General features: G+C 44.2%; 1 protein-coding gene across 1 annotated transcript in view; it reads left to right on the forward strand.

The window, feature by feature from the left end:
* Positions 1-27,880, forward strand: part of ITGA9 (integrin subunit alpha 9) — a 231,898-nt gene that overhangs the window by 115,214 nt on the left and 88,804 nt on the right. The window contains exons 16-17 of the mRNA XM_080975757.1: positions 22,121-22,270; positions 27,105-27,181. Of these exons, the coding sequence (XP_080831883.1) occupies positions 22,121-22,270; positions 27,105-27,181 (227 nt within the window). The remainder of the gene's footprint in view (positions 1-22,120; positions 22,271-27,104; positions 27,182-27,880) is intronic.

Genomic DNA, 27,880 nt, shown 5'->3' on the forward strand with positions numbered 1-27,880 from the left:
AGGACTTGCTACTCAGATACCTCCAGAAACTCCAGCACTTGAATCATAGTCTTGATATTATATAAATATGTTCTCCTGACATGTTCATTGCTTATATACAAAAGGGCTGTGTGGCTGCTGTCACATGCTGACAGCTTCTGGGAGCCGCAGGCTAAACCAGGTGAGGGTAGCCAATGGGCTTCAAAGCCTTGGTGAATTAGAGACTTCCCCTGCATGTGAAGACAGGCTCTGGTGGGTTGAGCGGACAAGGCCAATACTGAGTCCAACAGTTTAAGAATGCTTTAGAGGGCAGATGGGGCTCATCAACCTGGGAAGGGAGTCCATCTAGGACAAGGAAAACTCTGATCCTAAGCCTCCGCTGCCTTGTTGGATATCTTCAGGAGAAGAAAGGCTCAGGAGTAAACCATATACAAATCTAGAGTGGAACCCCTAAGAAAGTTGGATGGCGCCTTGTATGCAACTCCTGCAGCCAAGCTGGTGCTGAACATATTGTTCTGCTTTCCTTTGGACCACATCAGCGAGGCTAAGATTAGGGGGTCTTGTCACCTGGGCAGCCTAGGACCTTCATACACACTGCCCAGGCTTGGGCCCCAGGGAGGTTCCTGCTAATGCAGTGGTTTGACTTCACTCGCGAGACAGACAGATGCCAACAGTGATCTACAGAAGGGCATGACTGATTAAATTGTTTCCAAAGTTGCAATGGGGGAAAAACTGCTGTTGAAAAGCATGTCCCTTGCGGGATTTCAAAGGTACAGTGGTACCTCGCAAGACGAATGCCTCGCAAGACGGAAAACTCGCAAAACGAAAGGGTTTTGGTTTTTTGAGTTGCTTCGCAAGACGATTTCCCTATGGGATTGCTTCGCAAGGCGGAAACGTCTTGCAAGTTTGTTTCCTTTTTCTTAAAACCGTTAATACAGTTGCGACTTGACTTCGAGGAACAACTCATAGCACACGGTGTGGTAGCCTTTTTTGAGGTTTTTGAAGACTTTGGTGATTTTTGAAGCTTTTCCAAAACTTTTCCGACACCGTGCTTCGCAAGACGAAGAAAACCGCAAGACGAAAAAACTCGCGGAACGAATTAATTTCGTCTTGCAAGGCACCACTGTATAGCATGTCTGCTTTGCTGACAGTTTTCTACACCACTGTTGGTACCTCCTGTTGCTGCAGTGCAGGGATGCTTTCAGGTTCTTTTAACAAGGATTGCACAGTGGTGAAGATTTAACTGATTCAAAATTGGTAATTGCTCAGCACTGTGTCACAGGTGAGACCCTCCCAGGCATCCATTAGACAAAGCTTTGAGGTTTCATTATGACGTTTAAGTGGGATTTATTGTAACACTATCACTTAAATGCTTAAGAAAGCAACAGCATTTTTAATCACTGTGTCTTAGGAACTCAATCATTCTGCTGCTATTGATGCTCCTAATTCTGTAGGGTGGTTACACATCAGATTGATGTAGCTACGCAAAGCTCAATTAACTTGTAAAAACTTGATGAATGTTAAGGTGCCTGACTTTTTTTGTGTGTGTTTTCCTTTTCTTTTGCCCTATCGCTCTTTTGTAGTGAAACAAAATGCTGGTTTATTTTGCACTTTTGTATGTATCCAAGGAACTTGAACCGCACCCACAGGGTTTTTCACAGCAACCGTGTGTGAAGTAGGTTCAGTTGAAACAACAGTGATTTGCCCAAGATTCCCCACTTGAGTGTTGTGGTCAAGTGGCGATTTTAACCCAGGTTCACATAAACCAAGTTCACACCTAGCATGATAAGTAAAATTTCTTGCATTATGACATTAGGCATAGCACTTGGATAAGCCTTCAGCCAAAATGCCCTCTGTCCTACTGCTGTCCATCAAGGCAGCCTCCTGCTTTTTGCTGCCTGCCTGTCAGTGCAAAACAACATGGTGTTGTGTGTTGTCAGAGTGACTGGTAAACCATAATGACCGCCTGATGGGCTGCATTCAGCTTGGAAGACCACAAATTGTACAGACGCAACCATATAAGCCCGACTCATTCAAGAGGAAATGTATCACATGTTTATTTCGGCTTGGCTTGGGCGTATGATCATTTCCATGTAATTAACAACATTCACATGTCAATTGCAGACACATTCTCGTCAATATTTTTTTCCTAGAATGTTCAGGCCCTAGCCTTAAAATGAGCTCAATAAAGCAAACTGTATTTTGGAATAGACCAAAGGTGCTGTAGGTACAACCACTTCCTTTCCAGACAAGCATTCTCTAGAACAAACTTCGAAACCCAGGCAGATGGCAAAGTAGCATTCTTGGGAAACTTTTGTCTGGGAGAGACCTTTCCCCAGTGCCCCACTACCCCAAGGAATATAGAGGAGAACAGTTCAGTTTTAGAAAAGCCATCAGTGCATTTGTAACATTGGCAGCCATCAAACCAATCCCTACTCTCAACTCAGACCCGTTGCCTGCCTAGCAGCAAATGGGCTTTGTATACAGTGGTACCTCGGGTTAAGAACTTACCGTATTTTTCGCTCTATAGGAGGGGGAGAACAGGGGGAAAAAATTCTCCCCCTCTCTGCTCAGCACCCCTTCAGCGAAGCAGCAGGAGAAATGGAGCCCCTTCCATTTCTCCTCCCGCTTCGCTGAAGGGGCGCTGTGCAGAGAGGGAAAACTGTGCAGCGCCTCTCCAGCGAAGCGAAGCCTGGAGAGCAAGAGGGATCAGTGTGCACTGACCCCTCTCGCTCTCCAGGCTTCAGACGGCTATCCGCAAGACTTTGGAGTGTAGCGGGAACTCCTGCTGTGCTCCGAAGGCTTGCGGATAGCTGCCTGAAGCCCCTGGAGCGCAGCGGGAGTTTGCGCTCCGGGGGCTTCAGGCGGCTTCAGCGAAAGCAATGCGAAGCCTCCGGAGCGCGGGGGGAGCTCTCCCTCTGCGCTTCGGAGGCTTCGCGTTGCTATCGCTGAAGCCAAGGAGCCTGCATTCGCTCCATAGGACACACACACATTTCCCCTTAATTTTTGGAGGGGGAAAGTGCATCCTATAGAGCGAAAAATACGGTAATTTGTTCTGGAGGTCCGTTCTTAACCTGAAACTGTTCTTAACCTGAGGTACCACTTTATCTAAAGGGGCCTCCCGCTGCCATGCAATTTCTGTTCTCATCCTGAAGCAAAGTTCTTAACCCGAGGTACTATTTCTGGGTTAGCAGAGTCTGTAACCTGAAGCTTTTGTAACCTGAAGCGTCTGTAACCCGAGGTACCACCGTACTTAACAGACCGAGAAGCAAAAGATCAGAAATGAATGTGTGTGCACACAGCTGAGCAACAACCAGCGTAGCTACATCATTCACCAGTCTTCCCCAACCTGATGCTCCCAGCTGTTTTGTACCACAGTTCCCACCAGCCCTTTCCATTGACCATGCTGCCTGGGTCTGATAGGAGTTTGAGGGTGCCAGATTGGGTATATGCACTGCCTGCCAACACCAGGGCTTTTCACTAATTAGAATTAATAGTGTTATCTGTGACCTAATCAATTCAGTAATATGCACACAGCATTTTATCTCAGCCCCCATGCCGTGCACTTTATCCATCTTACAAATCAATTCCACTTGCGTCACTGGGCTGAGACATGTATTCACATCTTGTTGTAATAGGGTTGTTCCAAAACTTTTACTATTCACTGGATGATGATTTTTTCCACTGTCCGATTTGATTACCTGGAAGAGCTGTGTTGTTTTGAAATCTTAATTCAGCTTGCAGTTGCTGGATGGGTGGGAGGTTCTTTCCATCCGTCTTTCAGCTGAACTCCTAAATCTGTCTGAACTTAAGAAAGTCTGCTTGTGTTGTGTGTATTGTTATGATGTCCATTGCGTTGAGACTTTCCGCTGGAACGCTACTGGTTTATTTAGTATCACAATTTAGCTCAGAGAGGGTGGAACCATTACTTCCCAGAACTTTAATAATATTGGGAACTGATTTATGTGGAGTCACATTTGGTTTAATACTCTTCTGTCCAGGATCTAAGGCAAAGGTCTGCCCCAATCCTTTTCCATGAGGCCCTGTAATTAGCTGTCATTGTACAACCTACCGTGTATTGTTGTTGTTGTTGTTTAGTCGTTTAGTCGTGTTCGACTCTTCGTGACCCCATGGACCAGAGCACACCAGGCACTCCTGTCTTCCACTGCCTCCCGCAGTTTTGTCAAACTCATGTTGGTAGCTTTGAGAACACTGTCCAACCATCTCATCCTCTGTCGTCCCCTTCTCCTTGTGCCCTCCATCTTTCCCAACATCAGGGTCTTTTCCAGGGTGTCTTCTCTTCTCATGAGGTGGCCAAAGTATTGGAGCCTCAGCTTCAGGATCTGTCCTTCCAGTGAGCACTCAGGGCTGATTTCCTTCAGAATGGAGAGGTTTGATCTTCTTGCAGTCCATGGGACTCTCAAGAGTCTCCTCCAGCACCTTAATTCAAAAGCATCAATTCTTCGGCAATCAACCTTCTTTATGGTCCAGCTCTCACGTCCATACATCACTACTGGGAAAACCATAGCTCTAACTATATGGACCTTTGTTGGCAAGGTAATGTCTCTGCTTTTTAAGATGCTGTCTAGGTTTGTCATTGCTTCTCTCCCAAGAAGCAGGCGTCTTTTAATTTCGTGACTGCTGTCACCATCTGCAGTGATCATGGAGCCCAAGAAAGTAAAATCTCTCACTGCCTCCATTTCTTCCCCTTCTATTTGCCAGGAGGTGATGGGACCAGTGGCCATGATCTTCGTTTTTTTGATGTTGAGCTTCAGACCATATTTTGCACTCTCCTCTTTCACCCTCAATAAAAGGTTCTTTAATTCCTCCTCACTTTCTGCCATCAAGGTTGTGTCATCTGCATATCTGAAGTTGTTGATATTTCTTCTGGCAATCTTAATTCCGGCTAGGGAATCTTAATTCCGGCTACGGAATTCCGGCTACGGTGTATACATGATGGCATATATGCTCGGTTCCCACTTGCCAGAGATGTGTGACTTCCTACAGCAGGCTTCCTCAACCTCGGCCCTCCGGATGTTTTTGGTCTACAACTCCCATGATCCCTAGCTAGCAGGACCAGTGGTCAGGGATGATGTGAATTGTAGTCTCAAGACATCTGGAGGGCCGAGGTTGAGGAAGCCTGTCTTACAGGCTTCAGTCCTGGCATGCCTGGCCCCACCATGTGGTATTGTTAGGCAAATGGTGGTGCCCACACGATGCCAGCTGGGAGGGACGACAGCCACTGCATAAGGCCATCACCCTGGTCCCCCTCAGTTATTGCAAAATGCATTGTTCTGGAAGTTCCTGTGCAGGTGCATTGTGGGTAAAAAAATGGCTGCTGTTACAGAAAACATGCTACTAAGACTGTGCATAAGGGATGGGGTTAAAGTTTAGGTCTAAAGGGGCTTACTTTCCCATACCCTCCAACATTTCTCTGATGAAAATAGGGACATCCTAAGGAAAAGTGGGACATCCCAGGATCAAATCAGAAACCATGACGGCTTCTGTAAATCTGGGAGTATTCCTGGAAAATAGGGGCACTTGGTGGGTCTGCTTTCCTCCCCCCACTGTTCTGGTGTCTATGCACAAACCTGTTTTTCCCTTTCTCACGCTGCTAAATCTTGCTTTCCTGACACTGTCTTGTTGTTATTTTTAAAATTCCAGTCTCTGTAAACGTACAGCTCACACGATTTAAAAAGGGAGGGGCAGTAGCTAGAATGCAAAGGGTGATGGGTGAGGAATTAACCTGAACTTCCAGTCCTGATTTGAGACAAGAATTGTGGGTTTTAGCACCGAGTCATAAATCAGCCAAAGCTACATGTAGAAGTTCAAAAAATCAGTACTTAGTTTTCTTATCAGATTCAGATGACTGTGTTCTAAAGACATTCCTGACTTATGGTTGTGAACGGGTCACTGGAACAAAGACAGATGGTATAGCTCACCCTGAATTGCTGTATTTTAGGGAAAGTTCATTCTTCTAAAAGCAAGTGGAAAAAAAGATGTTTGGATTAATATATAAACTAATGTGACTGTAACATCCCAGAATGTTTTTCTCCTCTCCTTTTGCCCTCCACATCCCTTAAACATGGTTTAAAAAAATAAAAATCCTTTTTGGGCAGTTGGCAGTTTTGTATGCCCTTCTAAAGAGAGGTTTGAAGAGCATACTGAGCTGGGATAGTTCAGTCAGTGGAGGATGAGACTTTTAATCCCATTGTCATGGGTTCGAGCCCCACCTTGAGTGAAAGATTCCTTCATTTCAGGGGGTTGGACTAGATTACCCCTGTGGTCCCTTCTAGCTCTGCAATTCTATGATTTCTTTTTTTTTTTAAATGATATTTATTGAAAATTTTTAAAATTACAGAAAAAGATAAAGCAGAGAAAGAAAAAAGAAAAAACAGAAAAGAGAAAAAGAAAACAAACCACATTCAACAATACAAATTCAAAAAACAAAAATACACCACAAACATATAAAAATAAAACCAACATTCTCAAATCTTCAACTTTCATTACCTTCTTTCTTTGACCTCCTCCTCCTCCCTTTTTTTGTATCCCAGTTATTAATTATCGCAGCAAATCCTTTCCATATTTCATAATATTCTGTCATTACATTACCTTGATCTATTTTCATCTTATCTTATAAAAAACCTTAAAACTTAAATCTTATTTTTATCCACTTCTCATAACCATAATATTCTTGCCTAATTCTTTAAACATTTTTGCTAGAGCCAAGTAATTTCGTTCCAACATTTTTCTAACAGTCATCAATTTTATAAAACAATCCTAGTAATAAAAAAAAAGAAATAGAAACAATCCAATCTTCATCCAACGTCCCTTCCTCCTGGTCCCGGGTTTTGTCAGTCCTTTTTATCCCATCGATCTAGCGCATTAACCTGGTAACCTTATATCCGAGGCCCTTAAGTCCCTTCCATGTCCCTTCCGCAGTTCTTCTTCATATTCACCTTTCACTCGTGGGAACTCCAGCTTGGTAATATTTTTGACCCTTTTCCACAAATCAGCCCCTTTTCCATAGTCCAGACTAAACTCCATGTAGTATTTAAAGTCATATTTCAGAATCCCTCCAAAATTGAGAGCCCCCACAGCTCCAAACATCTCACGGCCCATTGCCAGACTCGGAAAGTCCAAACATCCCTGCATAGGGGGGTCTATCCAACCCCCCATTTCCAAATCAGTCCAAACTTTATCTTTCCTAATCTGGCTTTTTCCAAGTTCATTTGTCAAATCCAAAAGCTCATGTTCCTGCTGGGCCGCAGCTCCCTCCATCTCTGGCGCCCAAGATTGCGCAACATCCTCTTCTCTCATCTGTTTTGTCAGGGCACACTCCTGATTTAATTCCTGGGTGGGCTCCGTATAGTTTCCCACTGCCTGTTCAAAAATTCTGACCGCATTAGTCATCAAATCCGTCTTCTCAGTTAACTGTTCCAGTAGAGTATTTATTTTACAGAGAGCACACAACAGAGCTTCTGAATTCATTGTCCTACAAGGTCACAAGCCTTTTCCCACGATTGTAATCTGTGACAGCTGCAAGCTCCCTGGAATTAGTTACAGTTTCCCAGTCTCCCTCTAGGGGGAAAACTTCTAGTTGTTCTTGCAACAAAGTTTCTTTTTTGAGATATTTTGTCAATATTTGTTCCTTTAAAATGCGAAAGGAAACAGTGGAATCACTATGTTTCTCTTCTTTTAGCTATCTGTCAAAAACGTTTGTCTCTGGTCAATGAGCTTCAAACGTCAGTCCTGACACCCCGCTCCAGGATCAGGACAGTGGAAAGTTACTTTACTTTAAACTCACTTCTGCAGGTTTAAACAGTCCGAAAAAGATCCCCCTTCTTCTCCTGCTGCCGAAGGGGGGTTCGAGGATTTTAAATGATGAAAGCTGATTCTTTAGAAGCGATTTTCTAAGCTCTAGTTACGTTGTCTTTGCTTTGTTCTTTCTACAAAGAAACGGAAGGCTGACTTCCTGTTTAGACCTTCCCGTTTCAGTACCAAATTGAAGTAAATTTTTAAATCCCAATTCCTTTCTGCTCGCAAATCCTTATTTAAAGTCCAATTTGTTCAAAGTTTAAGTACTCACGGGTGCTTATTTTAGAAGCCAAATTGTCCCAGGAAAAAGGCAGCGCTCTCCGGCAACGGCTATGCGGCTTCACTCCACGGAAATAGCAGTTGACGCACAGCACCGCGCCGCTTCCCCCTCTTAGCTTCGGAGCCCGTTAGTGGGTTCCTTTGCGGGTTGGGGGGGCACTAAGGGTGCCCGCCGAGTCCCATGGTCACAGGCTTCATCTGCCTGTGATTTTTAAAAGGGTCCCCGCTTCGCCGTAGCGGAAAAGACCCATTTCGCGCGGAGCTAGTCCCTCCAGTTCAGAGGGAGTCCGCCATTGCCGATGGCGCCACCCCGGAAGTCTGCAATTCTATGATTTCTATAGCTGGACCAGGGCAGACTTTGGCAATACTGCACCTTGAGTGAGGACAAAATTTGATGCTGTTCCCCCTCTCACCTTCCATTCTGAGCATGCTCTCAAGTGCGCTGCGTCATTGTTGTGTGTTCCTTTGATTTCGTACCCTGTGCACTTTTCCCTGGAAAAAACCTCACTGAACACATTTGGGCTTGCTTCTGAATCAACATGCATAGAATTGTGCTGTTAGTCTTGAGCCTTCTCTGGAACGGCTCCAGTTCAAATAAATTTGCACATACTTTGCTAATTTCATCAACCCACCTCTAAGTGCAGAACTTAGCCTTGTGATAAAATCAGACCCTAAAATCCACCCTTTAGGTAGCTTCCGATATAATCAGCTCTTTATAATTAGTTTCTGACTGCTGAGTATATCGGGCTTCTGGTCAGTACTGGACGGTGTGGTAGAACTGTGCTGCTCACCTAACTTCCTTCTGGCTGAGTTGCTGCTGCATAGAGAGGGAGAGGCAAGGGGTGGTAAAGTTGGTGTAGCACAAACACGCTGGCGGAGCTAATCTTTTGCTCCTGCTGCCCCATTTGCACCATGCTGGCCTCCCCCCTCTCGCTGTCTCCAGCAGTAACAAACTGGAAGAAGGTCACCCCAAATGATGATGGGAGTTGTAGTCCCAAAACATCTGGAGGGCCAAGTTTGCCTATGCCTGATATAGTGGTTTCAATATATTTCCCGGCTCCAAGTTATGTGTGAAAAGAAGACAGCAGCATTGCTGGCATGTCATGTAGCACTGCCTTTTATATAGACTATATAAAGGGACTCTGGTTTCAAACACATATCTGCGTTTGTGACATCTCAGATTTGGTTTTTTAACATTACTACCAAAATAGTATAAGAGAGTTTCAGTTCTGTTCTGAAGAGATTTGGCAATGCCTGAACTTGCAGTATGGAGACTGTGTGAGATTTTTAAAACATTTCCCAGCCATGTTCTTTAGCTAGCATTTGTTAGAGTAAATGGAATTTTTTAAAAAAATTAATCAGCCCAGGACATCAGCAGCAGGAAGATAAATAAAGTGAGCTTCCAGACACCTAGGGAATGTGCGTTTTCCTAATTTGTTTGAGCTTCAACCTGAAATCCACATGCCCACCACTTGTTGAGTTTCTCCTAATCAGGAAATGGGAAAAGCATGTGTGATAGCACATATGCATTTTCTTTAAGTCTCTGCTAGATTTCCTTTAAGAAGCCTTCCCCCCTTACCAGAGTGATAAACCATGGCTAGGAGTGCCTCTGATTTCCTTTCTAAATAAAATTGAGGGCTTATTCACTCAATAAGAAATTGGCCCTCCATGTGGGGAAAACAGCGGGAGGGAATCCAAAGCGAGCTGTTTATATCGTAATAGAATATGTTTGATTTGAATAACAAAGAACACTTTGAATGGCTTTTCTCTACAGTGTTGCTTTTGCTTGTTCTCTTTTGGCACCGTTGCATCCCAGTCATTGGCAAATCCACTTAATATAAACCAAACTCGAAGCTTCTGGTAAAATTTCAGTGGCGCATGTTCAAACGGCTCATGGAAGGTGTCAGAAAGTGGAGCCAATGTGTGCATCTTTGCCTTCCTGGCCTTTCGTGTGTGTGGCTCTTGCATGTCTATCCTCCATTTGCCACAACTGCGGACGGCGTTGTGGACTGTATCCGAAAAGAGCAGCAGAATCGGTATACAATTAGTTACATATCTCTTCTCATTGCCCTTTGCCCATCTGGTTGTGATTTTAGACTTGATATCTCTGGTTTATTTCCTTTTATCAGTATAGGGCAAGGGGTGGAGAATAATGAGTTTATAAAGTATGTCAGGAAACAGCAAATAAATTACAAGGGCTGTGCAGCCTTTTGTTTTGTGGTGACCCCACTGTGAAGATCAGCATCTCCCTGGCTTGTACTCCTTTAAAATATGATGTGAGGAGAGTCAGAGCGACTCACGTTTATTGATTTCTGGCTGGATAAAAATTCAGTTTTCATGAGTGTTTGAGGTATTACCCCATGCTTAACTTGCTAGTATGGGTGGGACTGAGGTGGAAGGGGAGCTTATATTCATGATATGAGGTCCGTATATTAAAAAATAGAAACAATATTGTATCTTGTATTTGCAATGTTAATAAAAGAGAACTTTATTGCATTTCGATATGGGTAGAATGTGAAGTTCTTAGCTATTCAGCTCAGTTATTCACCATGACTGGAATTGTATTTTGAGTAGTCTAGACAATAAATAAACCAGCACTTTCTATAAAAGGATTGCTCACCTACACCTGCAGATTAAATCATTCATATGGCCTGGTGCTGTGCTTATTGTTGAGGGATAAATCCATTAAATTCAATGCGCAGAATCGTAGCCCAAGTGCCAAAAAAATAACTTCATTCAAAACTAGTCGTAATGTGGATTTATTCATGGACTAAACTATTTGCAGTCTGAGCAGTTCTCATGATATGCCTCTAGAGCATATTCATCTTCTGCTTGTCTTCATCCAGCTCTCTATTTGTAAACCTGAACCATGACTGTATTATTCTGAAGCAAACAGGTGCTTAAGATGGATCACAGTGACGGCCATAAATTGATTGTTCAGAGTAGGCCTAGCCCAGGCATAGGCAAACTCAGCCCTCCAGATGTTTTGGGATTACAACTCCCATCATCCCTAGCTAACAGGACCAGTGGTCAGGGATGATGGGAATTGTAGTCCCAAAACATCTGGAGGGCTGAGTTTGCCTATGCCTAGCTCTACTATTAGGCAGAGTGAGATGTCCACTCAGGTGACTGGCTCTGGATGTCAGGAAAGGGCAGCAAGTTTTACTTAATGCATTATTATTGCATTTCTACTTCTTGTCAGATTTTTACTGCTTATGGGATTTTCTGTCTCAGGTGCTAAGATAACCTGATCAACCTTAAGTATATTTTACAAGACCAGTCACCTGTTGCCTTTTGATGTGGTAGGGCAGTCGTTTTCTTGTGTTTTGGGGAATCCTCGCATATCATAAGTTTATAAGTGAGAGCATTTATAATAGTGAACAAGCTTGCCTGAGAGAGATTCCTGCTGACCTTCCCCTGCAATGGAAGGGAATGCTGCCGCTCTTGCCACAGGGTTTCATTCAGAGAGAGCAATGATGAAGCCCTAGTGTGCTTCTGAAAACAAACCCCAGAGTCTTTTGCACCATGTAGGGATCCCATACGAAAAAGTTCAGCGGTTACTCTATCGATAAGCAAATGTTAAAACTATTTCCTAAAGACAGAATGCTTAAAAACCACAAGGCTAGGAAAAAAGAGCACCAGGCTACCTTACAAGATACTATTTTTAAAAAATTGCGCTGGGGAAAACCTTGCTTCCTCCCCTAATAAGTATTTTAAAAGGGGGGAGACACTCATAAGCAGGGGATGGCAACCGGCAGCCCGTGGACCACAAGCAGCCCACGGGGGTTGTTTAAATGGCCCACAAGCCACCCCCAAACCGAGCCGCCTGCACGGCAAGTCCCCGCACACTGCGCTAAACCAGCACAGCGTGGAGCGGGGACTCGCTTCTGCAGTGCTGTAAATCGCGTCTGTGCATGCGCAGACGCCGAAAGTTATGTATGTGAAGACGTCGAAAATCACGTCTGCACAGACACAATCCAGCCCATGGAGCGATCTCCGTGGGAGTGAACCACCCCAGGCGAGGTAAACCTTGCCGCCCCCTGCTCATAAGACTGAGAGAAAAACAACTTGTTGACTTGGCAGAAAGCATTTTTAGAAGGCATTTTCCATTCCTGAAGATTTTAAGTGACACAGTTATAAGTCAAGGGTATAAATATAATTTTATGTAATTATCACTGTGGTCTCCCACTTTTATGTTGTGTGCTCTGAGACCTGGACATCTTTGGGTTGCGTTTATTTCAAAATTTCAGATGGCAAGGTACTGATTGAAGTTCAGGCTGCATGCTAGTCGCATATGAAATCAATCTTGGAAGGGGGCAGCTTGTTAAAACAATTGTTCTGACATGTCTGGTTTCTCTAGCTCACCAGAAGTGCTGGTGTGGTGGATTTTGAAAGGGCTTTGTACATAAACATTATTTAATGCAGTGTGCCTTATAAGCCTTCCAAATGTTCTTGATGGACCAGATGCCCAGTTCAGCGCCCCAGTGCTTCATGTCACTTTCATTAAATTACAGCATCATTATTCATGGCGCACAAACGCTATTTATAGGTTCTGAATGAAAGAAACAGGATAATGATGGGGGGCTGGAGGAGGAAAGAGACATTAAGGTAATCTGGAGTGGAGTCCCTAAAATGGTTGGATGGTGCCTTGTAACCTCCTTCTGGCAACTCCTTCAGCCATGCCGGTGCCAAACATATTGTTCTGCTTTCCTTTGGACCACATCAGTAATGCCAGGGGGGGGGTGTGTGGTCTTGTCAATTGGGCAGTCCAGGACCTCCATACACACAGCCCAGGCTTGCTCCTTGCCAGGGAAGTCACTTCAGTGCTGCTAACGTAGCAATTTGACTTCACCCCTGGAGGCGCACTTCATTGTCTCTCAAGACAGACGGATGCCAACAGTATGCCAATTGAACACCTGTAGCCAGACAGTGGTTTTCAGCATGGTTTTGGATTCTTAACTCCCACCAGTCCCAGCCAGCATGGTGAGTTGTCAGGGAATATGGGAGTCGGGTTCCAGCGACTTCTGGCCATGTTGACTACCACTGGTGTAGACAACACTGAGTTAAGTGGACCCAAGTTTTGCTTCTGTGCAAGGGCCTTATAAGAAAGCACGTGACATTTTGAAATACTAACCTAAATAGAAATAACTTCAGTATACATGAAGGAGCATCTCCACCCCATCGTTCGGCCCGGACACTGAGATCCAGCACTGAGGGCCTTCTGGCAGTTCCCTCACTGCGAGAAGCAAAGTTACAGGGAACCAGCCAGAGGGCCTTCTCGGTGGTGGCGCCCGCCCTGTGGAACGCCCTCCCACTAGATGTCAAAGGAATAAACAACTATCTGACGTTCGGAAGACATCTAAAGGCAGCCCTGTTTAGGGAAGTCTTTTTTAATGACTGATGTTTTAATGTATTTTTAATCTCCTGTTGGGACTCGTGCAGAATGGCTGGGGAAATCCAGCCAGATGGGTGGGGTATAAGGAATAAATTATTATTATTATTATTATTATTATTATTATTATTATTACAGCAGTGGGGGGAAACCTGAAAAATGGTTGCTTCTTCTGGGTGAAAAGTTAAATTACTTTTGATTTTACTATGAAGAAGACAGCGACTTCAGAAATTCCCTGCGCTATAGCATATTCTTTAATTGCCATTTCCTCTCCGCTGCTGAGCCCCAGCTGCAATATTGTTGGTTTGTTCTCTGGTTACTTGGCTCCTTGGGCTGTACACATGGTGGTAGTGGAGCAGACTAGGGTCACCTCTTTTGCTCCCCTGCTAAAAGTGAACAGTTGAACTGGGGATCTCAGTTACCCTATCAGATAAAAGTCCATTTTTGTAATATATTAATATATAAATCCAAAATAAAGTCATGTGATTGGCTCAAGCAGTCCTAGTGATGGCAGGTTTCTGTTAAACAGCCTGCAATTTGCAAGTCTATTGTGAGTATCTGAGGCAGGGGTAGGCAGCCTAAGGCCTGGGGGCCGGATGCAGTCCAATTGCCTTCTCAATCCGGCCCGCGGACAGTCCGGGAATCAGCGTGTTTTTACATGAGTAGAATGTGTCCTTTTATTAAAAATGCATCTCTGGGTTATTTGTGGGGCATAGGAATTCGTTCATTCCCCCCCCCTTTCAAAATATAGTCTGGCCCCCCCACATGGTCTGAGGGACGGTGGACCGGCCCACAGCTGAAAAAGGTTGCTGACCCCTGATCTGAGGTGTTTGGTGTTTATTCATACACATTTTCTCCATGTGCAATATGACATGTGGGAGTCACTGCATGGCTCAAAGACGGGTGAGAAATGCAGCTCTGCTTTAAGTTCTCGTTGCAAATTCATAACAGATTCCTTATAAGACTTTGAACCTATGCAATGATTGGCATGGAGAAGACGTCAACAATGACAGGTGTATATGCAAGTTGCAGGATAGTTCAAAGGGATTGTCTTTGATGCTTTGGAAATTGCCCTTGTAATTGAGTTAGGTATTTTTTAAAAGAAAAGAAAGGAAAAAGAAAGAAAGAAAGGCAGTTCATTACTCACTGTTTATATATTTGGGGGAATGAAAGGCTGCAGTACAAACAACCTCTAATTTTAAAAAGATTGCCCTGGGAGAGTGTAACACACATCAAAATATTGGGCATGCCTCCCCCTTCTTGCTGGCTTTCTGAAATGCAGTCAAATACACTATCTTACCCTATATTTATACATTGGCCTCTGGCTGATAATTAAGAGTGGAATTATTTGACATCCCAGCCAAGATTGTTTTCTTCTGGGAGTCATGTAGTGGTGATTAGGCATAGTGATTGATTTAGCCTCTCAAATAGCAGTTTGGGGGCGAAAATACTGGTTGTGCTTTCTTAGTTAACTTCCCTCCCTTCAAAGTTATGAATGTGTCATGGATATGGATGGGATGTCACTATAGCAGAAGATGCCTACAAGTTGTTTGGTTCAAAGATTCTTGTCTTATGCAGGGAGTCACTCCTGTTAACTCCCACCTTCCTGCTAAACATCAAGATATAAGGACCCCAAAGCCTTTTCAATCTGTGTTGATATTGTTACCCTTCCTTCCCATAATAGGGGTTATACCTTATCTTATTTATCTGCTTTGCATGGTAGAATTTCCTGGGTCCAGAATACATAGTACAGTGCTAATGCACATAATTTGTGGCTTTTTCCCCTTTGCAATATATGCAGTGACAAGACATATGATAAGATGCTTCTAAAGTGATTCAGAATAAAATAGCAACAGGAGGCGTTTGCTGGGAGCCCAAGGAACCAACATGACTTCCCATAATATGGGGACATAATGGACGAGATTGTTTGTCTTCAATTGTTCCACTTTTTCTCTAGTATAGCCAGCCCATATTCAGGTTTTCCCTTTATGGTGCATTGGATAGACTGCTGGACTAGGGAAACCAGAATGCAAATCTCAGCTCGGCTCACTGGGCGAAACTGATCATGAGTGTAATAGGATAACTCTTTCTATGGCATTCTGGCTTAGATGAGCAGTGATATACATGAAAATTAAACATGGGTGCTGTTAGCTTATCACCCTCTCCTCTCTCTCTCTGTATATATATATTTGTTGTAGTGGCTTTAATTTATTAGAAAGACCACCGTTTCCATTAGTCTCTGCTCTGACACAGACTATATTTGGATGATCGTATCTGCCTGTTTAATATAAGGCAAGATATGAATGAGCCTTTTGGCCACACACACAGCCTCATAAGCTGCATATACACTATGCTTCCAAAGCATACAACATTCACCAAAGATGTAGTTTGTTAAGGGTACTGTAGCTCTGTGAGCAGTAAACTACATTTCCCAGGAGTCTTTTGGGGAATGTATAGTATGAATGCAGCCGTAGTTTCTCCCCTTGTGCTAGCAAACTAGGAAGTCTTCCAATAATTTAACAGCTTCCAAATAAGTCGTGAATAAGTCGTTTAATATGCTGGCTTAACCATAGTTTCTCAGTTTGGACAAAACAAGGAAACCATAACTAATCATTCTTGTCTAGACAAGCCTACCCAGAAGCTTAGAAAGTTTAGGGACTGTAATTTTAATCTGTTTTAGTATTTTGACTTTTATATGTTTAAAAGTATGGTTATGGATTTTTCTTGATTTTACTGTTCTGTCTTTTGTAAGCCACTTTGAAGGGTTTTTTTAAAATAATAAAAAAAAACAATCTAGAGGCATATAAATTTTATGAAATAAAATAATAAATAATGAAAGACTTCCTGGTTTGTTCCTTCCACCATGAAAGGGTTCCATGTTCTGCTAAAAGGCTTATTCATTTCTCGGCACATTAAGCAAACAGGATTGCTTGAAACCTCATTACTATTGCTACTGCGGAGTTATATGCACTTAAGAACTGGCTTTAGTAGCCTTTGAAGGGGCTCTGAATTCTACCAAATTTAGTAGGACTTAAACAGCTGCTTAGTGGGACGTGGGTGGCGCTGTGGGTAAAACCTCAGCGCCTAGGATTTGCCGATCGCATGGTTGGCGGTTCGAATCCCCGCGGCGGGGTGCGCTCCCGTCGTCCGGTCCCAGCTCCTGCCCACCTAGCAGTTCGAAAGCACCCCCGGGTGCAAGTAGATAAATAGGGACCGCTTACCAGCGGGAAGGTAAACGGTGTTCCGTATGCTGCGCTGGCTCGCCAGATGCAGCTTCGTCACGCTGGCCACGTGACCCGGAAGTGTCTTCGGACAGCGCTGGCTCCTGGCCTATAGAGTGAGATGAGCACACAATCCTAGAGTCTGGCAAGACTGGCCCATACGGGCAGGGGTACCTTTACCTTAAACAGCTGCTTAGATTCTGCTGAAATGAATGGGGGCCCCTTGTACAAAAAACTACAAATAATTCCCACTGCCATCGCCATCCGTACTTTCTGGATTGCACTCACTGTTTGTAGTGTCCAAAATGTAAATGGAGCAATTGCTTTGGGCTGGAAAATAACATACATACAACATATACAGAAGCCCTTAGGCTTTAATGGCCATTTACGGTATATGTTGTCTACATTTGATCAAAGAATCAGGGAGTCGGAAGTTCAGCTGCAACGAACCACCAAAAAGAGATTGATCCCAGGAACAATTATTCAGCCTCTTTGAGCTAAGTGCCATTTTCATTGCATTAGAACTGGCTGCGTATTGCCTTATTGAATCTGCCAGTCCTCTGGAAAGTCTGTAATCTGTAAGGAGATCACTTGAAAGAGCTGAACATGTGCTGTAATGAATGGCTGGTGTAGAATCTGCACTCGGAAGCTTTAATTAAAGACAAGCGGCTATATGAGATCTATTTCCCCAGGGCTTTCTGGAGGGAAGGGTCCACACATGCGATTAATCTAGCTTCTGCTTGCCATAGCTTTCATCAAAAGAGGTGAAGCAGAACAGCACCCAGCAAAAGCACGCTTTAGAAGTTGCTGGAATTTAAAAGACAAATTTAGGACTCCTGGTACCCCACCCCACCCAAAATGTGTATCAACAGCACTGATAACCTACTCAGCCCCAGTGCAATGCAAAGTGCTGATTTTGATATATAAAGCCCATAATGGCTTGGGACAGGTTATCTGAAGGACTGCTTTTCTCTTTATGACGCTGCCAGAGAACTGAGATTTTCCACAGGAGCCCTTCTCACTGCCTCTGCAGGTACTTGTAAGGTGTCAATACAGAACAGGGCCTTTTCTGTAGTGACCCTTTGACTCTGGAGATCCTTCCTGCAGGATATTTGTATGGCTCTCTCCCTGCTTGTGTTTTGGGCAGCGAAAATTCTTTTTTTTTTTAAAAAAAAAGCCCAGTTTTTTGGAGCCTGTCTAGTTTTATTGGTGCCTGTGTTTTCAGCTTATGTTGTCTATCGTGCCTTGCTTTTGTTTTTCTTGTACACTGTTCTCATGACCCATAGAGAATAAGAGTGGGATCTAAATCCTTATAAATAAATAAATAAACATGAGCAAAGGATGGGGGGGGGGCTCTTTAGAAATCATTAAGAAGCTCTGAAGTGTTACTCTTAGACTGAGGGTACCTTGCAAGTCGCATGGCCCCGGCCTCCTCAATTATGGGGGCAAGGCAGTGTGTGTGGTACCTTGGTTGGCTGACTGGCTTTTGTGTTCCTCGCGCAATAGGTCGGCTGTTTAACAGCAGCTGTGGCACTAAGCTTTTACCATCCATAGCAGTGTTGATTCTCCCTGGGGCATGCTACCCCACCCCCAAATTAAAATTGCTGGAATACTTCATTCTGACACTCAGCTATGTTTTGTTGTAGTTTAGTCGTTTAGTCATGTCCGACTCTTTGTGACCCCATGGACCAGAGCATGCCAGGCACTCCTGTCTTCCACTGCCTCCCGCAGTTTGGTCAAACTCATGCTGGTAGCTTCAAGAACACTGTCCACCCATCCTGTCCTCTGTTGTCCCCTTCTCCTTGTGCCCTCAATCTTTCCCAACATCAGGGTCTTTTCCAGGGAGTCTTCTCTTCTCATGAGGTGGCCCAAATATTGGAGCCTCAGCTTCAGGATCTGTCCTTCCAGTGAGCACTCAGGGCTGATTTCCTTCAGAATGGATAGTTTTGATCTTCTTGCAGTCCATGGGACTCTCAAGAGTCTCCTCCAGCATCAGAATTCAAAAGCATCAATTCTTCGGCCATCAGCCTTCTTAATGGTCCAGCTCTCACTTCCATACATCACTACTGGGAAAACCATAGCTTTAACTATACGGACCTTTGTTGGCAAGGTGATGTCTCTGCTTTTTAAGATGCTGTCTAGGTTTGTCATTGCTTTTCTCCCAAGAAGCAGGCGTCTTTTAATTTCGTGACTGCTGTCACCATCTGCAGTGATCATGGAGCCCAAGAAAGTAAAATCTCTCACTGCCTCCATTTCTTCCCCCAAATTAAAATTGCTGGAATCCTTCATTCTGACACTCAGGTATGTTTACTTATGTTTAATTATGCGGGACATCTATCCCAAACCTCACCAGGTGCAGGTTCTTCAGTGCAGGATGCTCGAGTAGCAAGTTACGCTACGTACCCAAAGCAAGTCAGTGTTCCGATCTGGAGGCAGCCTTCTCTAAGGGCAGGCGATTTTCCATGGTAAATTTCTGCTCTGGGCTTGTCTCTTTTCAGCCACTCTCCACGGATGTGGGTGGTAATTTGGGAATGATTGAATGATCCAATTACATCCTCTATAGAGACATGGCAGGATGACTTGTCTCTCTGTGCAGGGTCTGATTGAAGGGAGGCAAGGCGATGGCAATTAACCACTCAAAAGGTTTGGCCAGTAGCCTCCTCTTTCCTAGATATTTTGGGCTCGTGGGAGAATTTTTTTAAATTTTAAGCCATGTATTTCTCATGGGATACTGGTGGGCTGTTTGGGATTTTCTCAGCTACATGATGGACCTATAAGAAAACGACCCCGCTTAACCTCACCACCAGTTTATTGATTCAAGAAGAAGAAGAAGAAGAGTTTGGATTTGATATCCTGCTTTATCACTACCTGAAGGAGTCTCAAAGCAGCTAACATTCTTCTTTCCCTTCCTCCCCCACAACAAACACTCTGTGAGGTGAGTGGGGCTGAGAGACTTCAAAGAAGTGTGACTGGCCCAAGGTCACCCAGCAGCTGCATGTGGAGGAGCGGAGACGCGAACCCAGTTCCCCAGATTACGAGACTACTGCTCTTAACCACTACACCACACTGGCTCTCTAGACACTTGTATACTGGAATCTCAGTGAAAAACAAATGTACAGTAGTTGCAATCAAAACAAAGACTGCAAATAGGAGTATTCCTGCTCAGGGTGCCAGCCATCTCTGGCCACCTCCAGGATACTGTAAGTTACTGTGAAGGGCTGAAGCAAGCCATTCTATGGCATACTTCCTCAGTTTTCCACTTTTCTTTTCCAATTGAAATTCAGTATTTGTGGCTACTGCCCACAGTCCTTATCAAGCTGCTTTTCACCTTCTCTTAGGTTTTTTTTTAAACAGATTTTTTTTTAGACTTCTGCAGATTTCAAACTTTCTCCAAGTATGCTAATGGCCCTCTCTTGCTTCTTAGAGGACCTGTTTTGCCTCTCTCGCCTGCGTTCACTCACTCACCTGAGTTCATTGTTAATGGAATGATTGTAAAAAATGAAAAAATGAAAAAAGTTACTCAGTGCTCTAATAGGTAAAGGTAAAGGTAAAGGGACCCCTGACTATTAGGTCCAGTCATGGCTGACTCTGGGGTTGCGGCGCTCATCTCACTTTATTGGCCAAGGGAGCCGGCGTACAGCTTCCGGGTCATGTGGCCAGCATGACTAAGCTGCTTCTGGCGAACCAGAACAGTGCATGGAAACGCCCTTTACCTTCCCACCGGAGCGGTACCTATTTATCTACTTGCACGCTGACGTGCTTTCGAACTGCTAGGTTGGCAGGAGCTGGGACCAAGCAATGGGAGCTCACCCCATCGCAGGGATTCGAACCGCCGACCTTCTGATCTGCAAGTCCTAGGCTCTGTGGTTTAACCCACAGTGCCACCCACATCCCTAGTGCTCTAATAAGCAGGTGGCAAAGTGGGCTTCTTTTTACACATTCCTCCTGAGCTACTGTTCTCAGAAGGTTGCAGTTGAGGACTAAGATTTGGCTTAAATTGTTGTTTTTGTGTGTGCATGTGTGTGTTTCATTACCCTACCTTTTCTTTCATAACAAGCACTGTCTTTATTGTCTACTGAAAGCTCTGCAAACCCCTTGTGGGTGGGTGCAACCCAATATCTGCTTCTGTTTTTCTTTTCTCAATATGTCGTTCCACTTCATCTACAACCGGTGGCGGAAGATAAAGAGAACCAGGACTTGGATGCTACAAAGGGCATGCTTAATTGCTTGTTATTCTTTGTTCCCTAGCAAATGTTAGGATAATGCACTAACTGCAGGCAATGAGCATAACAGGTTGCCTGGTGGAGCTGCCAGCTACTCTTCCAAATGTTATTTTTAATTTAATAAGCTCTTGGCATGCCAAGCCACATCTTACACTTCCCAAATGCTTTATGTAGCTCTCAACTCTCAAAACTCCACCACACCGAGTTGCTTTGAACAAATGACAGCAAGTTCTTCCCTCAAAGTATCCCTATCTACTTTTGGCCAGTAGGTGCCATTCCATAGCTTCACTCTGATAGCAACTGAAGTGAGTTTAGGAGTCTAATTTGTGTGTAAATACTCCGAGGGTTGATTCATACCTCACTTACATTAGCTCATTAATACGCAGGTCTGCTGCAGAAAGAAATGTTTTACTGATCCCAGGCCAACCTAGACAATTTCCAGTCTGAAGTGAAGGGCAGGATCTGCCCATAGCTGTCAACCTTCCCCTTTTTTTGCGGGAAATTCCCTTATTCCATTTCCCGCTGCTATCCCGGATTGTTAGATATCCCGTAGACTGTCCCCGGGACAGGTGAGGCTGCTGATCCCTTATTTTTGAGGCTTCTGATCCCTTATTTTCAAATCTGAAAGTTGACAGCTATGGATCTGCCCCAGCCACCCCACAATTCCACTGGAATGGTGACAGAACAGGATCCTTCATCTCACCTGTGTTCCAACAGAGGGCAAATGACCAGGAGGTCTCAGGAGAAATAGCTGGAGGGTTTCCATTGCAGCACCACCCAAATTCCCTTGCATTATCATAGGAGAATAATAAATTTATTCTTCTCAGCTCCATCTCTGAATCTATCATTTGACTGGCAGATTACAATGCAATACATTATTCTGCTAAAATGCCTTCCCCAATGCCATTTGTGCATGAATGCGCATTTATGTTTGAAAGAACAAATCCTTCTGAAGCGTAATTATGAGTAGAGATGCTGGGTTGCTTAACCATAGTTCTGCAACCCCATATTTCTGACAAATTTGAAGATACCATCTTTTCGTTGTTGGGTGGAGCAGGTGGACTGGGGAATGAAGTGGATGAGTGGATGAGAAGGAAAGGAAGAAGAAGGTGAAGCTACGTTGCTTCTGGTATTCACTGAGCTTGCAGTGCATCCCGGTCTATGCTTTGATTTATACAACACTCTCTTTGTATAATTTAATTTTACAGAGAAGGGTCAAAGATGTGATATCACCAATTGTATTTGAAGCTGCGTATGATCTTGGAGACCATATCACGGCAAAGGAGGAAAAGGAATTGCCTTCACTCAAGCCTGTTCTTCGATGGAAGAGAGGGCAGAAGATGGCTCAGAGAAACCAGGTGAGGTACCAGATGATCTTCCTGTTAAAAATGGATAAATAACAACACCAGGAGAATCTAGAACGGAAAGAACTGCTGTTCCCTTCTTTGCACTCAAGCTCATGTTTACTGTTAAATAGTGGGTAGACATAGCAGACGACACAGTGATTTCTCCAAAGCAGCTCTTTATTTGTAAGCTGGAACAGAACTGAACAGCAAACAGCTCAGCCAGCCTGCTTTTATAGGCAGCCAGCTGTCAACATTGTAGCAACAACAACCCAGGGTGGACCTGAGTGAAAACTATATACACGATACTCCTGGTGGCCAGGGTGAGAACTTCAATACATAACATTTACCATGCCAGGTAACACCAGATTTAGAAAGGAGATTGTTGCAGTCATGTATTTAGTGAGGGACAGGCAGTCTGAGAGCTTTCATTCAGTCTTTCTGAGCACGATACAATGTTTCTAGTCTTTACTGCTGCATAAGTGTGGTTGCACAAATACCTCCCCCTGCCCCATAACTTGTATTTGTTTTTATTCACCACCACATATTACACACTATTTTTTTTTTTTTTTATAAAAAGAAACCTTCAAGCAGATGATCAGAAAGAACTATGATGAATAAGATGCTGGGTATTCACTTGCTGCCTATTCAGAAGAGTGGTCTCCCATCTGTATTCCAAATTTCATATAGTTAAAAATAGCTGCTTCCAACTGGTACAAGTAAATGAATCTTAACTGAATACCGCTTTTGCCAGAGGGCAGAAGTGTGTGAGCGTTTCCTGAGGAATGTGGCTGCTGTCACTGGGCAGTTTTTCTTACAGCCTGTAATTTTGTAAACCAAAGTCAAATGAAATAACATTAAACATGTTGGGGGGGGGGAATTGTAAGGTTTTAGACTTGGCATGGTGTTTGTTGTTTTGCTCCACAAAAACTATGGATTGGGGATGTTATTATTATTATTTTTTGCATTTAGGTATTACCTAATGCATGATGCCTCTAGGCAAAACTGCACACAACACTGCAAGGAACAATTTCCTGAAACACATTAATTAACATCAATGACAACATTCCCACTTAAACAGAGGACTAAACACAAAATCCCCATTCAGAATATTAACATTACTGGCTGAGAAAGATGGCACTCTAAAGCACAAAAAAACTGCTACTGCTGCAGCTAAATCTATTAAGATACTAAAAAGTATGAGGAGAAGGCAGATCTTCATCCGGCATCCAAAGGGTTGTGTCAGGGAACTGCCATCGGAGCTAGAGGCTGAGGGAAGGCTCCAGAGGGATGGCAGAGAGGGTCCCAGTAGGGAGAGAGGCAGCCCGTCTGCTGGGGAAGGAAATCAGCGTAACACCAGTAGAGAAGGGGGGCAGATGGGAGAATCGGAGAGGAGGCTCCAAGACTCTTCGCCGGAGACCAGCGGAGAGAGTACGGGTACTCCGCTGCCCACACCCTCCCTGCGCAGAAGGCTTCCGCACAGGGAGTCTAGGCGGAGACTAGGCGTCAAGGAACTTTTGTGCTGGAAGAAGTTTAAGAAACGCCCACTGACGGATTCTGCCAGCGACTGAGACAGTCACGATGCTGGAGGCTGTTCAGTCAGAAAGGGTTTAACCAGGTAACCTCGCCAGGAGTGGTGGCAACTTACGCACGAGCAACCCCTAAATCCATTACAGGTTGTAAAGCAAGCACCATGCAAGTGTCCCTGAGGAGAGCATTCCAAAGGGAGGGGGCCAACACTGAGAAGTCCCGCTCTTTTCTTGCTACCACCTGAATTTGAGCAAGAGGGGCCTCCACAGATGCCCTTAAGGTCCAAGTAGGCTGGTTGAAAGGCTAGTCTAGTGTGGAATCAATTTAGGGTTGTGCCTTCCATTAGGCAGATATAATAATAATAATAATAATAATAATAATAATAATAATAATATAGTGGTACCTCGGGTTAAGGACTTAATTCGTTTTGGAAGTCCGTACTTAACCTGAAACTGTTCTTAACCTGAAGCACCACTTTAGCTAATGGGGCCTCCTCCTGCTGCCGCGCTGCCGGAGCCCAATTTCTGTTCTCATCCTGAAGCAAAGTTCTTAACCTGAAGCACTATTTCTGGGTTAGTGGAGTCTGTAACCTGAAGCGTATGTAACCCGAGGTACCAGTGTAATTTATTATTTGTACCACACCCATCTGGCTGGGCTTCCCCAGCCACTCTGGGCGGCTTCCAACAAAGATTAAAAATACATTAAAATGTCACACATTAAAAACTTGGAGGTGGAAGCCTCAGTCTGATGGTTTTGGGTGTCATGAAAGAGCGGCACGTGGTTATTTGTTTTATTATTGCTGTAGTTTTACTGTCAAGGAGCTGAACTTGTGGGATGTGTCTTCCAGGCCAGACATTGGTTAAGGCTCGGCTGCTCCTTATCATACAGAGAGCTTCCTAAGCCAGCACCGCGTCACGTTTGAGGATGGTGAGAAAACTCTCCACACAATAGGGAGAAGTCCCACAGCAACCAAAGGTTACAGCACACTGTGGAAACTCTCTGTGAGGAAGTGGCTGGGGAGCAGATAGGACGCTTTGTAGACCAGCCCTGATATCATTCAGGACGGCAACAGAGGAATTTCACGAGGGGTAGGGAAGGCAGTGACCAGTTTCGCAGGCATAGCATTGTTCATTATCCTTCAGAACATCTGCGACATGTAGGAGTAAAATCATTTGATGCTGAGAATGTACTCTGATGTTGGGTAGAGCAGAGGAGAAGTTGTCAGTGTTACTCCCAATATGTCCAAGATATAGATCTTGCCTTTATTACAGGAAACTGCTTTCTCCTACCCCTCCCCTTTGGTCTAATTGAATATAATGGTTCCCCCCCCCCATACTTTGGTTGAGTGGAATCCCTAATGCATCCAGACCCACCCACATATACTTGCCTGGCTTCTCATGTTGGAATTCAGTGGTCAGAGTGAACCCAAAGTTGGCAGTGAATGGACCCTTCCCATGCCAGGAAATCTAAACATGATCCCACCCAGCTTTTGAATACAATTGGCTTGAACTGGGCTTTCAAATGGTCTGTCCTTTAATGAATCAGGCCTGCATGTGGGAGGGAAAGCCAGACTGATAGGCTTGGAAGTAATTTAGTCATGACTTGAACAAGAAAGTGTCTAGAAGCATTTCTGACTTTGAAAGGTCTGCAGTTAATTAACTTGAGCAACAAAACTGTAGAGAACGGCCATTGCCTTCATGCTAAATGTGACTTGTGTATTTGCAAAACCATTCACTTATGCAGACTGGGGCAGCGGCTTTTGGTTTCTCCTTTGTAACAGAGGTCATGTGATTGGCAGATGGGTTGCTCCACCCACCTATCAAGCAAGTCCCTTGCACAGCACTTCCCAAGGGTCCAACAAGCTGAAAATCTAGGCAAAATGCAGAGCACAGAACTGGCAAAGTTGCTTTCTGCAGGGATCAACTGTGCAATTTAGTTCCTTGTGGGAACTCAGCAGCGTGGCAAACCAATAGAGTCAAACTCAGTGCCCATCAACTGCTTTCTGCAGGTTCAGCTGTATGGCCACGTTCCTGTAGCCAAGTCAAGTGCTTATAAATGAGATGTATGAAGTACTTACGCTCCTTTTCAGTGCTTTTGTTCTGGCAATACTCAGCGGTACACAATACCAGCACCTCCCCGCCTTCAAATATTGTGGTGACCCTTGCGGTCGCTTCCACCTCTATGGTTCTTCTGCTTCCTGGAGCTTTCAGTGGGTGTGGAAGAAGGGGAAAAGAGAAAATGTGGGGCAGAAGGGACCTCTGTGAGCCCATGTGTATGCGACAGGGCAGGCGGCTATGTCTGGTCAAGTGGCAGACTTTTTTTGGGGGGGTGCCGCAGTGCACCCCCTGTGAGGGTGGTGGATTCAGAAGGCGGATCACCATGAACCTGGTGAAGACAGGCAACTTTTTTACAGGGGATAAAAGCACTGCTCCTTTTCTGATTTATCATTTATCTCACGGCAGCCTGGTTTGGCTGCTCGGGGCTTTGTACCTTTATCTGCTATCCAGTACTGACCCTTCGCCCCATGAAATGGAACATTTTCCTGGCAGGTCAAGGAATTTTACAGCTGTTCCTGTTCACCTCTTGCAAGAGCACGGCTGCTTTGTTTAATAGAAGGATTCCTCCTTCTACATTTATAGCTCCTGAGGAATTCACCCCAATTTACTTCACCTGCTATGACTCTTGATGGAAGTACTCTGCCCGTTATTTTGTCTTCTTGTAACCCGTGTCTGTAGTTAAATCCCAGTAAAGTGTTCAGGAATGTTAATTACTTGTCGTCAGTGAGATGAAATAAGGTGCTTGCATTGGGATTCATGGGATGTGTTCTATTAGACGTGCTTTACAGAGAGCCAAGAGTCTGAGCATGTACATTAAAAAGCAACTGGTTCTTTGCCATCACTAGATGCAAGGAAAAGCTTCCTTATCAAGGAAAGGTGAAGAGTGTCATGTGTAATGCTTTGCATTTGATAAGTTCCAAAGAGATGCTTTTTATTTATAACTTCCTTTATTAGCCTTAATTTTTGAGGTTTCAAATCTCCAAACTCTCTTCCAGACCATGTGTTAAGACTGACTCAAACTATCATTTGCTTTTTAACTTGGTTACGTCAGCACAACTTGACAGTGGCTCATAAGTGGTGTTCCGTGGACCCCAGAGAGTCCATGTAACCCTCGCAGAGGGTCCCTGGCACCATTCACACAACAAAATCTACCATAGCAATATCTAATTTTTAAAAAGTAGATCCTACAGCATATCAAACAGAGATTATTTGGTCTTCTTGTTTTCCCCTTCTCAGTAACATTATTTTTTTAATTCTCATAGACTGTTTTTGAGAGGAATTGTCAGTCAGATGACTGTGCCGCTGATCTTAACCTTCAGGGGAAACTATTCCTATCCAGGTGAGTGCCACTTTTAAATGCTTGATTCATTTTTGGGGGAAAATACTGGTTTAAACTGACAGGACCTGTATAATTATGTTTACGTGCATAGAGGACACTCTGCATTCAGAAAACTCTAGAGCTAAACTTTTTAATTCCTCCTTTCCCCAACTTTTTGTTTGCAGGATATTTCATACTGTTGGTTCAACCCCACCCCATGCTTATTTTATATATATATATATATATATATATATGAATTATTTGTGTGCAGCCTTTAATTTCAAAGAAACGCCAAGGCATTTTATGTTGCTTTATTGATGCTTCTCAGACGTTTCACGTGGTTGGGTACGATTTCTGCATTTGCAGTAAGGTCTCCCCTCCCCATGGTTGAATGTAGTTACTGATACAATTCTGCAACTGCCCCAGCCACGTTGCCCAAACCTGTGTGCATTTGATCACAGGTCTGTCAGCAGCCGGCAGCTGTCAGGGAAGAGAGGAGTGGTGTCTGGGGCCATGTTCAGAATATAACAATAGCAAAAAGGCAGAGGCACAAAATGGGTTTGCCTGCGTGGCACTGCATACGTGAAAAGGGATACGGGCAGCGGGCGGAAAGAGCCCCTCTTGGTTATTAAAAAATAAAGCGGGCAGCAAAGAAAAATGGACAGGTGCCACCCCTGGAGCAGAATGGGCAGGCGGCTTCTAGCAGTGCAGCTGGAGAGT

Source organism: Podarcis pityusensis (assembly GCF_964106645.2).
Source record: "Podarcis pityusensis genome assembly, chromosome: 12".
Taxonomy (NCBI): domain Eukaryota; kingdom Metazoa; phylum Chordata; class Lepidosauria; order Squamata; family Lacertidae; genus Podarcis; species Podarcis pityusensis.